Consider the following 14310-nt stretch of genomic DNA (forward strand, 5'->3'; position numbering starts at 1 on the left):
TCTAGACACAGCTGCCTTGGCTTTCTATAATGCCTATTAATTCCCACTGACCAGTGTTGACTCATAGGTAAGGACATCCCTATGTCCCTCATTCAGCATGAAGTAGCTACTGAAGATAAGTCCTCTGCCCAAATGGCAAAGATTTGTCATTGCTGATCTGTCAGAGTAGAATGCAGATGCTGCTTTTAGGCAACCAATTTGGACAATGGGAACCTGAGTAAGTTAGAAGGGCCCACAGTGACCCCCTACCCTCTGGCTGAATACAAACAGGTCTATTAGGAAACCCACCTCAAAATATCCATAAACCTTACCTGATCAAGGGTTACTTACACCCAGACACAGCTGTCTAAAGAGGAAAATTCCATATATTCCCGTATCTCCTCACCTTCCTCTTTAACTACAGCCTTCCCCACCACTGCCTTGTGGCAGTCTCTCTCTTTCTGTCCTGCCTGCTGCTCCCTTGTGATAATAATAAACTTCTATCTCCTTTGTTCAAAGAGAGAGAAAGTAGAGAAGAAAAACTGGCTCTATAACCTCCATGGTTCATTAGGCACAATAGTCACAGGGCCTAGGGATCATGATACTCTTAGGGGGCTCATTAAAAATGTTTGATTTCTTTTAAAATCAGAAGATAAAATAAATATAATAATAATTAACATATAATAATGAACTAAGCCTGGATTATATTTATATTTATACCAATGCATTCATAAAATATACATTTTTTATGGAATAAAGGGCCTATGACATCTAAAGCACCTAGGGCCCTTACAGATTACAACATGGTCCTGGTACCATTTCTATTCATATGTCATTGATGAGAATTGTATTAGTTTTCTATGGCTGATGTAAAAAATTGCCACAAAGTTAGTGGCTTAAAACAACAGAAATTAATTTGCTTACAGCTCTGGGGGCCAGAAACCCAAAATAGTTTTACTGGGTCAAGACCAAGATGCCAGCAGGGCTGTGCTTTATCCACAGGATGTAGGAGAGAATCTATTTCCTTGCCTTTTCCAGCTTTTAGTGCTGTATTCCCTGCATCCCTTGGCTCATAGCCCCTTCCTCCATCTTCAAAGCCAGCAACATATTATCTTCAAATTTCTCTCTGTTTCCATTATCGCATCACCTTCACTTGTGGTCAGATCCCCCTCTGTGTCTCTTTTAAAGGGACACTTGTGATTGCATTTAGGGCCCATCTTGATAATCCAGAATAAACTCCCCATTGTAAGGTTCTTTTTTTTATAATAATATTTTTTTAACATTTTATGTTAGTCACCATACAGTACATCCCTGGTTTTTGATGTAAGGTTTCATGATTCATTAGTTGCGTATAACACCCAGTGCACCATGCAATATGTACCCTCCCCACCACCCATCACCAGCCTATCCCATTCCCTCACCCCTCTCCCCTCTGAAGCCCTCAGTCTATTTCTCAGAGTCCATATTCTCTCATGCTTCATTCCCCCTTCTGATTACCCCCTTTCTCTATCCCTTTCTTCTCCTACCAATCTTCCTAGTTCTTATGTTCCATAGATGAGAGAAATCATATGATAATTGTCTTTCTCTGCTTGACTTATTTCACTTAGCATTATCTCCTCCAGTGCCGTCCATGTTGCAGCAAATGTTGAGAAATCGTTCTTTTTGATAGCTGAGTAATATTCCATTGTATATACGGACCACATCTTCTTAATCCAGTCATCTGAGAAGGGCATCTCAGCTCCTTCCACAATTTAGCTATTGTGGACAATGCTGCTATGAACATTGGGGTGCATATGGCCCCTCTATTCACTATGTCTGTATCATTGGGGTAAATACCGTGTAGTGCAATGGCTGAATCATAGGGTATCTCAATTTTTAACTTTTTAAGGGACCTCCACACTGTTTTCCAGAGTGGCTGTACCAACTTGCATTCCCACCAACAATGTAGGAGGGATCCCCTNCAGCAATGTAGGAGGGATCCCCTTTCTCCACATCCTCTCCAACAATTGTTTCTTGCCTTGTCAATTTTTGCCATTCTAACTGGCATAAGGTGGTATCTTAGTGTGGTTTTGATTTGAATTTCCCTGATGGCTAATGATTTTGAACATTTTTTCATGTGTCTGTTAGCCATTTGTATGTCTTCATTAGAAAAGTGTCTGTTCGTATCTTCTGCTCATTTTATGATTGGTTTATTTGTTTCTCATGTATTACATTTGAGAAGTTCTTTGTGGATCTTGGATACCAGTCTTCTATCTGTAGTGTCATTTGCAAATATTTTCTCCCATTCCATGGGCTGCCTCTTACTTTTTTTGACTGTTTCCTTGGCTGTGCAGAAGCTTTTGATCTTGATGAAGTCCCACAAGTTCATTTTATCTTTTGTTTCTCTTGCCTTTGGAGATGTGTCATGACACATCGCCATTGTAAGTTTCTTAACTTTTTCACATCCCCAAAGTCCCTTTTGCCATGCAAAATTAATATTTACAGGTTCCATAGATTAGGATGTAGAAAACTTTCAAGGCCATTATTCAGTCCACCACAGAAACTAATCCCATTACTCCATTTAACTGCAAAAGAGTGGGTGAAATATGTAGCCACTCATTGGATAGCCACTTGCCAGAAGTAACCCTTCACTATGGAAGTGAAAACAGGAGGGCTAGCTAACTCTGTCACATTCCTGCATAGAGTTATCACAAAAATTAATTTAGCTAATATATGTAAAGTGCCTTGTGTAGTAATATATGTATAATGCCTTGCATATAGTAAACCCTTGATATAGCATATCATCTATTATTTTGCTGTTCACTCTTGTTGTTCATTTGTACTACTCCTCTTCCTCTACCTCTACCTCCTTTACTGATTTGCTCTTGACTCTTTGGGGCCAAGGTTAATGTTGGGAAATATTTTCAAAAACACACATTTCACCCAAATTGAGTAGTCTTGCCTTAGAGTGGTATATTACTTTCTCAGACTACTTAAATAACCCTGCTTGTTAAGGAATTTGGAATTATTTTCTAAAGACCAGATTCCAAACATAGTTAAGAAGACTGCACAAAGCCAAGTCAAATTGGCTCCCCCAAATGGGGGATTACTTACCCAGTTCATAAGCTTGAGGTGTTTTCTGCACAGCAAGGCCCTTTGTCCCAGAGGCCAGGAAAGCCTTTGTGTCCTTTCTTTGGGAGGCTTAGTCCTCATGACTCAAGTACTTTCACCCTATTGTCCCAGCAGGCCTTCTATTCTTTACACAAATACCCTCTTAGTGACTGTTCTTTTCTTTCTTTTCTTTTTTTTTTAACATGGAGCACTTCATGAATTTGCATGTCATTCTTACACAAGGGCCATACCAATCTTCTCTGTAGCATTAGTGACTGTTCTAATAGCACAGTGTCCCCATGGCATATGCACACATTAGTATTGACTATGACCTATAATGCAAGCCTCCTCAGGTCAGGTCTATTATTCTGTAAAAGCCTTCAGTTTTTGTCTAAGTACCATCTCCTTTCAACCATGAATCTCAGGCATGACTTCCACTAAGCTATATCACAGACTCCCTTAAGCTTTGTTCTCCAGGACAGACCATTTCCCCATATTCCAGGAGATACCGGACTGTGTGCATAAATTGCTTTTCTGTACCATCCCCTCTGGGCAACAGATCTTAGCAGATATACCAGCCTTTGAGAAAGGAATTGACACCCTGCTCTTACCTTTCTTCTTCTACCTTTTTTGACTGAGCCCCAGGGAGAAAGGATAAAAGAAACTTCATAAAAGTTATAGGGACTTTGCCTCAATCCTTGAGAGTCATCATGGAAATCTGAGAGCTGTGTGAATAAGCCAAACATCCAACATGATTCTGTTGCAGGAGAATAATAATTGCTGAGAAATGTTAAGATGCATGTGTATGAGGACAACCTCATAGAGACCCTGGTAGCCTTGTGTGGTGTGGAGAGAATGCGTCTCATGTCCCTCGGGGAGGGGGTGTACCTAAAAAGTTGAAAGAGGACCAGGACATCAAAAGAGAATTTGAAATTGGCAACAAGACCATGCATTAAGGAGTCCCTGTGAACTGAAAATCATGGTGGGACAGGAAACAACTGATTTCTGTAGGGATGGACAGCAGCCAGTGTGTAAGGAAAATATCAGCAGAAGTCAATATGGACAGACACTAACCATTTCAGACAATAAGGCTTTCTTCTGTTATGAGGGAAATAAATGACCAAGCTCCCCTCCTTCTATGTTAGTTAAATCATTGTGGGGGTTGGGAAGGAGAAAAAAAGGTGGAAGAAAGCCTTGAATTTAGCTGTGTGTTATCCCAACAGAGAGAAGAAAAGTTTGTAAGTGACTGAACTTGCCTTGTAGTGACCAGATACATTTCTGCGCTATATAAGAACAGAGCGGTCAAGAACCAAGTTCAGTGACATTATCAGAAAATAAATCAATATTTTTAATTTATATGATTTTAATGCTGCCATGTTGCCAGTAAAGTCTTTGTTTCTATAGATTGTGACTTTCTGCTCTGTATCACTCTTGGGGCCTTGTTACCTTTATAGAACCCCCCTTAATATCTCCTGTAGGGCTGGTTTTGTGGTTATGAAATTGGTTAATGACTGGCGATTCTGGAGCATCTTTATTTCTCCATCAATTCTGAATGACAGCCTTGCTGGATAAAGGACCCTTGGCTGCATGTTTTTCTCTGAAATAGCTTTAAAAATGCCCCCCCAACCCTTTCTCTCATTCCAGGTCTGTGTAGACAAGTCTGACGTAATTCTGATACCTTTGCCTTGGTACATGAGAAATTTCTTTGCCCTGGCCGCTTTCAATACTGTATCCTTGGATCTAATATTTGCGAATTGCACTATGATGTGATGTGGCATAGGTTTGTCGTGTTTGAGCTTGGATGGGGTCTTCTCTGCCTCTTGGACACGAATGTTTGTTTCCCTTGCTAGATTAGGGAAGTTTTCAGCTACAATTTGTTCAAATATCTCTTCTAGACCTCTGTTTTTCTCCACCCCCTCAGGGATGCCAATGATTCTGACATTGGATCGTTTCATAGAGTCAGTAATCTCCAGTAATCTCTATTTGTGGGCATGGATTTTTTTAAGACCAGCTTCTATTTTCATTTTTTCTTCTACTAACCCATCCTCCAATTCACTAATGCATTCCTCTGCCTCGGTGACCCTGGCTGTCAGAGCCTGTAGTTTTGACTGCATTTAGCTCATAGAATTTTTAATTTCTGTCAGATTCGGTTTCATTTCTGCCCTCAGGGATTCTATATTCTCAGCAACATTTTCGTTAATACTTTTTTCAAGTCTACTCATCATCTTGACCATTGTTGCTCTGAATTCCATTTCTGATAATTGGGATACATCCATATGTATTAATTCTGTCATATGTGTTAATTCTGTGGCAGAGGCCACAGACTCATTATATTTTCTTTGCTGGGGGGGACTTCTCCTTCTCATCATTCTGATGAAGAGAGATTGCAGGGTTGTCCAGAGCCCAAGTGTTGACTGGGACCCAGGCCGTGCGCCCTTGTTTTATAGAGATCTTAGGGATGTGGGCTTCTTCCTTAAAGAGTTTATTTATTTATTTGAGAGAGAGAGAGACAGTCAGCAAGAAAGGGAACCCAAGCAGAGGAGTGGGAGAGGAAGAAGCAGGNAGGAAGAAGCAGGCTCCCAGCGGAGAAGCCCGATGAGGGACTCCTTTCCGGAATGCTGTGATCCACGCCCTAATCCTAAGACAGGCACTTAATGACTGCACCACTCAGGCGCTCTGGGTTGTGGGCTTCTTGATTTTTCAGCCTGCCTTCTGGGGGAGAGGCCTGCTGTGCCAGTACTCAGGAAACCCTGTTTGGGTAGAGTCTCCGTGTCCCCTGTGAGGGGGGATGGGCACCCTGTGTGCTGGTATTTCTGGGCTTTTGTTCTCTGCCGGCTTTCCCTGGCAGTCTGCTGTGCCTCTTCTGAGAGTCAGAGCAGCAGCGGCTGAAATTCAGCCTCTGTCACAGAACAGAGGGATTGCGGCCCGTTCTCCACTGATGTTCTGGCCACTTTAACTCTGTTTCTGTTGGTACTGCTCAGCCCTGCAGCATCCCGGGCTGTGTGCCCCACACCCGGCCTCCCAGCCCTCACTTCCAGGGCCGGTGTGTCTCTGTTCTTTGTGTTTCTAACCCCGCCAGTCGCCAGCTGCCCTGCGCACGCTCCCGGAGCTCCCGGTCTCAGTCTGCTGTCTCGTGGGTGCCGTCCGTGAGTCCGCCTGCTCCCCCGTGCAGGTGGCCTGCCAGCTGCCAGCCACCCCACACGCTCTCCCAGAGCTCCCAGTCTCAGTCTGGATCCAGTGAGCACACCGGAGTTCCAGAGTTCCATGAGATGCTTGGTAGTGCCCGCCCCCGGCTCACGGTCTCAGTCTCCTGTCTCAAGGGTGCCGGTCTGCGGTCCGCCTGCTCCCCCGAGCAGATGGCTACCGTTTCCCGGGGCCCTGACATGGCGGCTCCCTCCCCCTTCTGTTTATCTTCTGATATCTGTGCGTGGTTTCACGGCTCCCCGCTTCGTACCTCAATACTCAGCGCTGGAGATGTTCATTTGTAGAGATCCAGATGTATCTTCCTGCATCTCAGGCTGATTCTGTGGATGTTCCTGCTGGTCTGGTACCTATCCAGCTCAACTCAGGGGACCGGCTGAAAAAGGGGTCCCCTACTCCTCCACCATCTTAACTCCTTGCCTCAGGACTTAGCTTTTTGGCTACACTTAACTGCAAGGGTAGCTAGGAAATATAGTATATCAGGGAAGTCATGTGATTCTATCACAATAGAGAATGGTAAATAAAGTTGGTAAATTCCATACAATCCATAACATTACTTTCTTGTACTTCATTCTTCAGTAAATTTTCTCCCTTTTGTTTTAAAACTTTATCCATAGATTCTGTTAGTTTTTCTGTGTAGGCTGATTTGTTTACTCCTTTCTATCTCATCCTTTATAATCTTTATTTCTTTTTCTTGTCTTGCTGCATTGACTAAGACCTCCAAAAAATGATAAATAGAAGCGATACTATAGAAAATTCTTGTCTTGATTCCAGTTTAGTAGAAATTTTGCTAAAGACTTTCACTATTAAGTGAGATATTTCCTACAGGTATTTTATGGATAACCCTTATGAGGTTAAAGAAGTTATTGTCTATCCCTAGTTTACTATAAAGAGCTGAGATTTATAAGGTGAAGAGCAGTAGTCCTTCATGGAATGGTAGGCCACAGGAATGAATGATTTGAATGAGGCTTAGTCTCTAATGAGATTCATAAATTACTTAAAGGACAGTGTCTTGATAATTCCTGACTTCCCTCTAGAGGTACTGATATTTCTTTCTCCCAGAGCAACCTCTGATTAAACACATTTTGGGAGATTTAAGAAGGGGCTGGTATGGCATTTACTCTGGCCTCTGGAGGTAGGGCCTGAACTAGGGAACATGAATCTGCAAACCAAGAGACCCACACTACAAGCTTGGTTCTGATCCAGGTCAGTGTCTCATGTTGACCAACAGGAATAACAACTAAGATTTACAAGAATTTTTATCAGGAGCCTGGCTCTGTGATGAGCATGTTACATATATTGCAGCATGGAATGTTCACAAAATCCTGACATGGATATTATGTGTTTCCATTTTACAGATGAGGAAAATAAGGTGTAGGGTTTAAGTATCTTGTCCAAGATTACAAAACAGTATAAGTAGCAGAGCCAATTGCTGCGTAACTTCAATGAAACTAAACTCCATTTTAGCAATAAATTTTCTGTACCACAACTCACTTTCCCTCTCTGGCTTTCAATTGCTTATCCACAAAAATCAATATGTAAACTATACCAGGAGTGAGCAAATCTCCATGCAAATGGGTCTAATAAGAAAACACTAGAATGTTTGGGCTACATAATTTTCTAAACATAAATAATTATTTCTGCCTGGAAGCACAATATCTGCAAAAGTACTTATGCATTTGTTATTATTTCCCTGCTGCTGAAGTGTTTCACTTTAGGGCTAGAAATTCAGACATTACATCTTTAACACTCACTGTGCCATTTATGTGTACTGAATCTAATACTGGGCCTTTGAGTACATATAGTTTAAGATGAAATCTAGTTTGGTGAGTAGGGGTGTGATCGCCTACACAGGAAAAGGAAAGAATTTGCAGATAGGGAAGTATCAAATTTCAGTAAGAATCAATATAAAAAGACAGACTAACCAGGAGATTTGTAACTGAGCAATTGAGACAGGGATGCAACATTTGGAAAGTAGTCTGATTCTGAAACAAAAGATGAAGGGCTATGAGATATGGTGTGAATGAATGACTTTCTTTCTCCAATCCAAGTGTATAAATTAGCAACAAGAAAACATTTTTGTGGGAAGAAAGTGGCTTTGTACAGGGAAATTTATCTCTTTTTCCCTTTTGTCCCATACTTTTTAGGTCACAAATGTCAGATCCCTAGCAGTAGCTGTCAGTCTGTTACTCAGCCCTGGAGTGGAAGCACCTTTTTACAACCTGACAATGGCCATTCTAACAAGAACCATTATTAGAATCTTGTTAGAATAATGGGCTATGAGGGTCTGACCTGAATTTTAACTATTCTCCAGAGGGCAGAAGAGGATCCACTGGCCAGCTCAGTCAAATTCCTTGGAGCTAATTTAAGGGGTTGTAGGGGGCAGGCATTTTGACAGAGTAATGCACTGACATGGTACCTTTTTGTGCTTTGGGTAATGAGTCATTCATTGACTCTCTGAATATTTGGTTATAGGAGTGTCTTCTTTCACACCCAATACAGTTCAGATTTGGCCCAATCTTCACCCACTTCTTCCTGCCCAAAGGAAAGCATGTCGAAACCCATACTGATCACATCAAGCCATACCATTTATTTATTTTTTTATTGCAAAAAACACATGCAATTAGCCAAACACCTATTTCCCAATTATACTTCCGTTGGGTCCACAACTTTCCCTAGAAAGAGAATGCTCCTGGTGCTTTTCTCCGAAATCAACAACAGAAAGGATCTATCAAATTGGATGATAGGGTGAAGGAGAGTTATCTCAGGCTGATCCAGGAATCTGACTTCAGGGACAACTACAGCTTCAGTTCCCCTTTCACCAATGTGCAGCACAGCCTTGTGGGCAGCCTGTGGGAAGGGGAGGAACAAACACTGCTGATCTCAAGTAACAGGAAAAGTCTTTGGAACAGTCTGGAAGCAGGAAAGGAAAAAGAAGGACAGGGCTACCCCTTTATCACACTGTTGATGGTGCTTGAATATGAAGGCTACTCGACTAAGTGTAGTTGCTCAATCTCTGGTGATTTTAGAGCTAGCTGTTAGGGAATCACCAATTTTTCCATGGCTTTCTGCCTCTAGAAATCACTTTTTATGCTTTCCTCTTCCCCTTCCACCTCCTCCAGAGCTCTATATCACCAGAATTAATTCTCATCATTAGTTTTTCTAACAGAATTGTTTTAGGACATGAAGGTCAGGGATGAAATTATCTATCACAGTGACTTGTTGGGGGTAATGAGAATGACTGTGGAGTGAATCTGGCATAGAAGGAGTCATTCTGCTTCTCTTGGTTTCAGCATCCTCATTAATCAAATGAGAGAATTGACTTAACTGACTCTTACTGGCTCATCCAGCTCACACATTCAAGGAACTCCGATCTACCAACTTACATTGGAAAATTTAAGACCGTTGTCCCCCATAAGTCCAAGAAAATTGGCATTATCAGCAAAGGCATTCTGGATGCCCATCTTCAGAAAGATGGCTCCAAGGTCATATGTGGCAGAAATGGAAAACTTTGGAACAAACAAGTCAATCCACCTGTAGGGGAAAGGGAGAGGTAACACATGGCTATCAGCACACCAAGCTCATGATTCCGTTCCTCTGTCTGTCACCATTGTATTATATTGGGCTCTGCTTCTCCCCTAAGTATTGTCAACCATTGCTATTCAGGTCAACAAATGGTGTCAGCGCCTCAGAATTTGTCCTGAAATAAATGAACTCTATTTCGGACAATGTTGGACTATAGCACCAGAAGTAGGGAGCTGTGTCTCATTTATAATAAAAAATAAACATCTCTGGAGTGTTGGCCAAGGTTAGGGAGTCAACAAAATGGATGTCAATTGGTAGCACCTGGAAATTTTCATGGTTTTCCATTTAGCATCCCAGCCAATATGGATGCTCATCTACCTCTTAATATCAAAATCCTACTCACGGCCTAGGCTCTAACTGGCTTCTGGGAAGACATCAGTTTACTAACTGACTGGCTTTGGAGAGCTCATTTTCTCTTTCTAGCCCTGACTCCTCACTTGAAATATACCTATGATACCATCTCCTTTGCAGGTTTGTTGATGTGCTTAAATGAAATGAAGTATGTAAAGTGCTTGGCAAAGGGACTGACACAGAGTATGATCTAGGTATACTTTAGTAGTTATCACACAGCTATTAAGTGGTTCAGGGTAATTCTGCCTCTGGGTTTCTGCTGAACTCTGTCTCACTTATAACATTTTGCCCACCCTCTACTTCTCATATCATCTAAGATGTTTACCCCTTCTGAAGTAAGTGGTTCCACTTCTTCAGTGTTTTAGATGACATGGCCCCTTCCACCCATTCCATCTGACCCTCTTTGGGAAGGACAAAGAGTGCTAGAGCATTCTTGCTGTAGTCCATTTGAAGCACTATGTAGTTCAGGTCCATATCCACCAGGTGATAGTATTGTTCCATCTGGTGCATCATGGGCACCTGCACTGTTGTGGTTTTGTCCACTGAGAAGCTGGAACCCTCTTCTGTCTTGGATGGATCAAAAGGATTTGCCCACTGGGCTTAAAATACAGAGAGAAAATAGTTCTTTTTTAAAACCAGTATTAATTCCAGTGGACTTTTTCCGTCAGTCATCTCATCTGGTAATTAAGACCACCACAGAGGTAGGTACCTGCTGTCGACCAGTTTTACAAGTGATTGAGGACCAGCGAGAGAAAGTGATTTTGCATCGTCTCCCAGCTAGCCCATGTTAGAGCCAAGAGTCACACCCAGGACTGTTGAACTTCATGCTCAACCTCTGTTCCATCTATGTCCAAAAACACTATACTTACACTAAACCCATCAGAGCCACAGTTTCTTCTTCCATAAAAATGTATAAGCACATCCAACACACAGGGTGAAATGAGACAACAGATCTGTTCTGCAGTTTTATCCATCTACAAGTGTATGGTTTGTGGCCAACAATTGTTCACTCCTCCATCAAACATGGGTGACATGTGCTATGGAACCAGGAGAAATAGTTTGGGTACAGCACCTTCAGAAAAGAGTCACAGGTTTCTTGTTGTTACAAGCACTAGCTTTAGAATCAGACAAACCTGGGTGGGAATATCAGCTCTGAAACTCATTAGCTGTGAACTTGGGCCCTTGTGAGGATTAGATGAGACAATGTGTGCAAACCACACATGTAGCATGGTGCTTAGCACATAGTGGGTGCATTGTACATGATAGAAATATTTATGTAACATGCCCAAGAATGCATAGCAAGTGAGGGTCACAGTAGGGTTTAAACCTAAGTCCGTTTACCTTCCAAGCACAAGCTCATCCAACCTCACCAAATCTTTTGGAAACCATGATTCTCTAGCTAGATGTGAGCAGGATGTTCATACCATTGTCACTCAGCTCTCTGAAAGTGCCTTCTACTAGAAATCTCTTGGGTTCATCCACAACGCTATGTGTCCCTCCTGGAAGATCCAAAACTACACACAGCTATGTACAGTGGATCAGGTCACTGTGGTATGAGGGACACCTACTGATGCCAGTGAGAAGAGATTATGAGCTCCTCAGAGAACCGCACCAAATTATGGGAACACTGACCTAGGAATGTGCATCTTAGAGCCTTACCTTTAAAGTGAATATAGTTCACCAGGACCATGATGGTGTTTGGCTTGAGGTCTTGGATGAGGCCTACAACTTTCCCTTTAGTTTTCTTCTCCACATGACTGTTGATCTCCTGCTGGGCTGCAGAAACATTGGAGAAGTCGGTAGAAAATACCTCAGTCGCATAGAGGCTCTTGACATCATCCAAGAACTGTGCCAGTGGTTTCAGCTGCTTCCCAATGAAGAGGGTATTTCTCATTTGTAATTCTAACTCCTTCTTTGGAAAATTCAGTGAACAGATCAGGTGCTGGAAGCCCTGCTGGATCTCTGTCATTGGGGTGCCTGTGTGGTTAAACCCCAAGCTTTCCAGGATTTGAGTTTGGGTGCTGTAGCAAGCCCCAAAGGAGAGCATGGCTAAAGCTGCAGAAATGCTCACAGGGGAAAAGAAGATGTTTCGATCTGGGGTCTCCACAGTGAACCTCCGGTACAGGTTAAATGCAAAGTCAGCATTGATGGATGACATCTTATAGAAAGTGGCATTTTGTTGGGAGGAATTGCAGGTGGTTACTTTGCCTTCAGCTCTGTTAGGTGGTTCACAATGAAGTTCAAATACCAAGAGAACCATATAGAGGAACAGTGGCATTTTGGAAGGAAGGTAATCTATAAGACATGAGGTGAGAGAACCATTGGGGGATCTCAGCTGGATGAAAAGTCTTAGCTGGAAACATAATAATTACCCATCATGATTAGTAAAACAATAGAAAATATTTAATGGTGTGCTCACCAGGGGCTGCGTGGAGGCCTCTCTTCTCTGAACAACTGAAGACACATCTAATAGGGACAGAGAGTAGGAAAGGTAGCTTGCTGGGGGCATCAATGGCATGGACTGTCTTTCAAATATAATAGCGACATATGAAAACTCTGTGAGCAAATTACATTTATGAAAATTAAATTATTTTTTATTTCAACCAGAAGCAGCCTTTTAGAGAGGGAGGAATCCTTTGATAAAATTAGCACTCCCTCTGCTTATGTTAATTTTTGTAAATTAGAATTTTGGATTTTTTTAATATACCATTTTTCTTAAGATAAAATCTTCAAGAGATGAGATGAGAGAATATCTGTACATTCTTTTGGATAACAGACAAAAGAGAATAATTTTCACAGGATATTTTGTTTGGGATGGAAAGTTTAAGGAGCTATGTGCAAGATCATGAACTGAAGTTAAATCATTCATGCAATGCACAGAAGCCACAGAAGTATTTCCAAACAACAGAAAGATGAAAGTGTAACTTTTTTGCAGTTTAGATCTCCCTCACCATCAGTATATCTAAGGAGTCATTTCTAAATTACAAGACATCTTAACACTATTATTATTACACTCATTCATGTTATTGGTTTAATTATTAGAATAGAAGCCAAAAAATATGGTGTAGTATTCCCTGAGCCTGGAAAGGTATAAGGCAGTGGAGTAAGGAATTTGGCTGTGGAATCCAGTGACCATGGACATGAGTGATCAGAAGGAAAAGACCCATGGAGTCAGGACAGAGGTCCTTATTCAGTTCTCCATCCCTTTCCTGAGTGATCTTATCTACACCTAGGAACTCATCGGTCACCACACAAAACTACTTACTCTAGTACAGATGACTCTGTGTTACCAGATATTTGTCCAACTTCCTACTGGCTGTAGCCACCAGAATGTTCCACACATACCTCAGTTTCAATTTGGAAATCTCCATGTTTCCAATGGTAATTATAACATCTCCCTAGCTCTCAAACCTGCTCCTTCATCTTCATTCTATATCACTATCTACTGAGACTCCCGTGCCAGAAACCTCAGAGTCATCCTGGGGGCTTCATTCATTCTTATTCCCTACATCTATTGAGTCATGATGCCTTCTGAGTAGTACTGCTAAATGTCTCTGAAAACAACTCCTTTCTACTGCCACTGTCTCAGCTCATGGCCTGAACTACTTCTTCACCAGCTCCTAGTAGGTCATGCTATCTCCAGTTTCTCCCACCATGACCCCCTGCTTCTACACCTCTATCCAATATCTATATGTCATCAGAATCCTCTCTCTGTAAAAGTTGCAGAAGCTGGTAAGAGGTCAATTATCAGATGACCACACTTAGACCTTGGCCTCTGGAGCTAGTAATTTGGAGCACATAGTTATCTGGCATTCCGACTTGCTGATAGAGATGTCCAAAGTTCCCAAAGAGAGGGAAAAAGTACTTACAGCACATGTCCAAGAAGCTACTTGCATCTCTCAGAAAGCAAAATTTTTCCATCTTTATAACATGCCCTGTATTGCAAAAGTAGAACACTCTTAGTTATTCATTAACCCCAGAATTAACCCTGGGATGATAATTTCAAAGCTGATGCACAAAACCAAGGCCGAAAGGAAAAAAGTGAAAAATGATAAAGATGGAACTTTGAATAATTGCTTTAGCTGCCAAATCCTTCATCTATAA

The 14310-nt window shown here is 41.8% G+C and overlaps 1 protein-coding gene and 1 pseudogene across 2 annotated transcripts; both read right to left on the reverse strand.

Annotated features, from left to right (window-relative positions):
* Positions 1–3266: 3266 nt before the first annotated feature.
* Positions 3267–3365, reverse strand: LOC117797551 (annotated as a pseudogene).
* A 5488-nt stretch (positions 3366–8853) lies between these two features.
* SERPINA7 (serpin family A member 7) lies at positions 8854–14087 on the reverse strand. 2 transcript variants are annotated; one of them, XM_034649884.1, is made up of 5 exons: positions 14076–14087; positions 11866–12501; positions 10532–10805; positions 9657–9804; positions 8854–9120 (listed from the first exon to the last, which is right to left on the reverse strand). In XM_034649884.1, the coding sequence occupies exons 1-5, from the start codon at positions 14080–14082 to the stop codon at positions 8917–8919; spliced, it is 1269 nt and encodes a 422-aa protein (XP_034505775.1). In that variant the 5' UTR covers positions 14083–14087; the 3' UTR covers positions 8854–8916. The 2 variants fall into 2 exon arrangements, with proteins under 2 accessions (XP_034505775.1, XP_011236192.1); XM_011237890.2 differs by lacking the exon at positions 14076–14087 and adding an exon at positions 12626–12672.
* Positions 14088–14310: the final 223 nt, after the last annotated feature.

This window comes from Ailuropoda melanoleuca, chromosome X (genome assembly GCF_002007445.2).
Source record: "Ailuropoda melanoleuca isolate Jingjing chromosome X, ASM200744v2, whole genome shotgun sequence".
In the NCBI taxonomy this organism is placed as follows: Eukaryota; Metazoa; Chordata; class Mammalia; order Carnivora; family Ursidae; genus Ailuropoda; species Ailuropoda melanoleuca.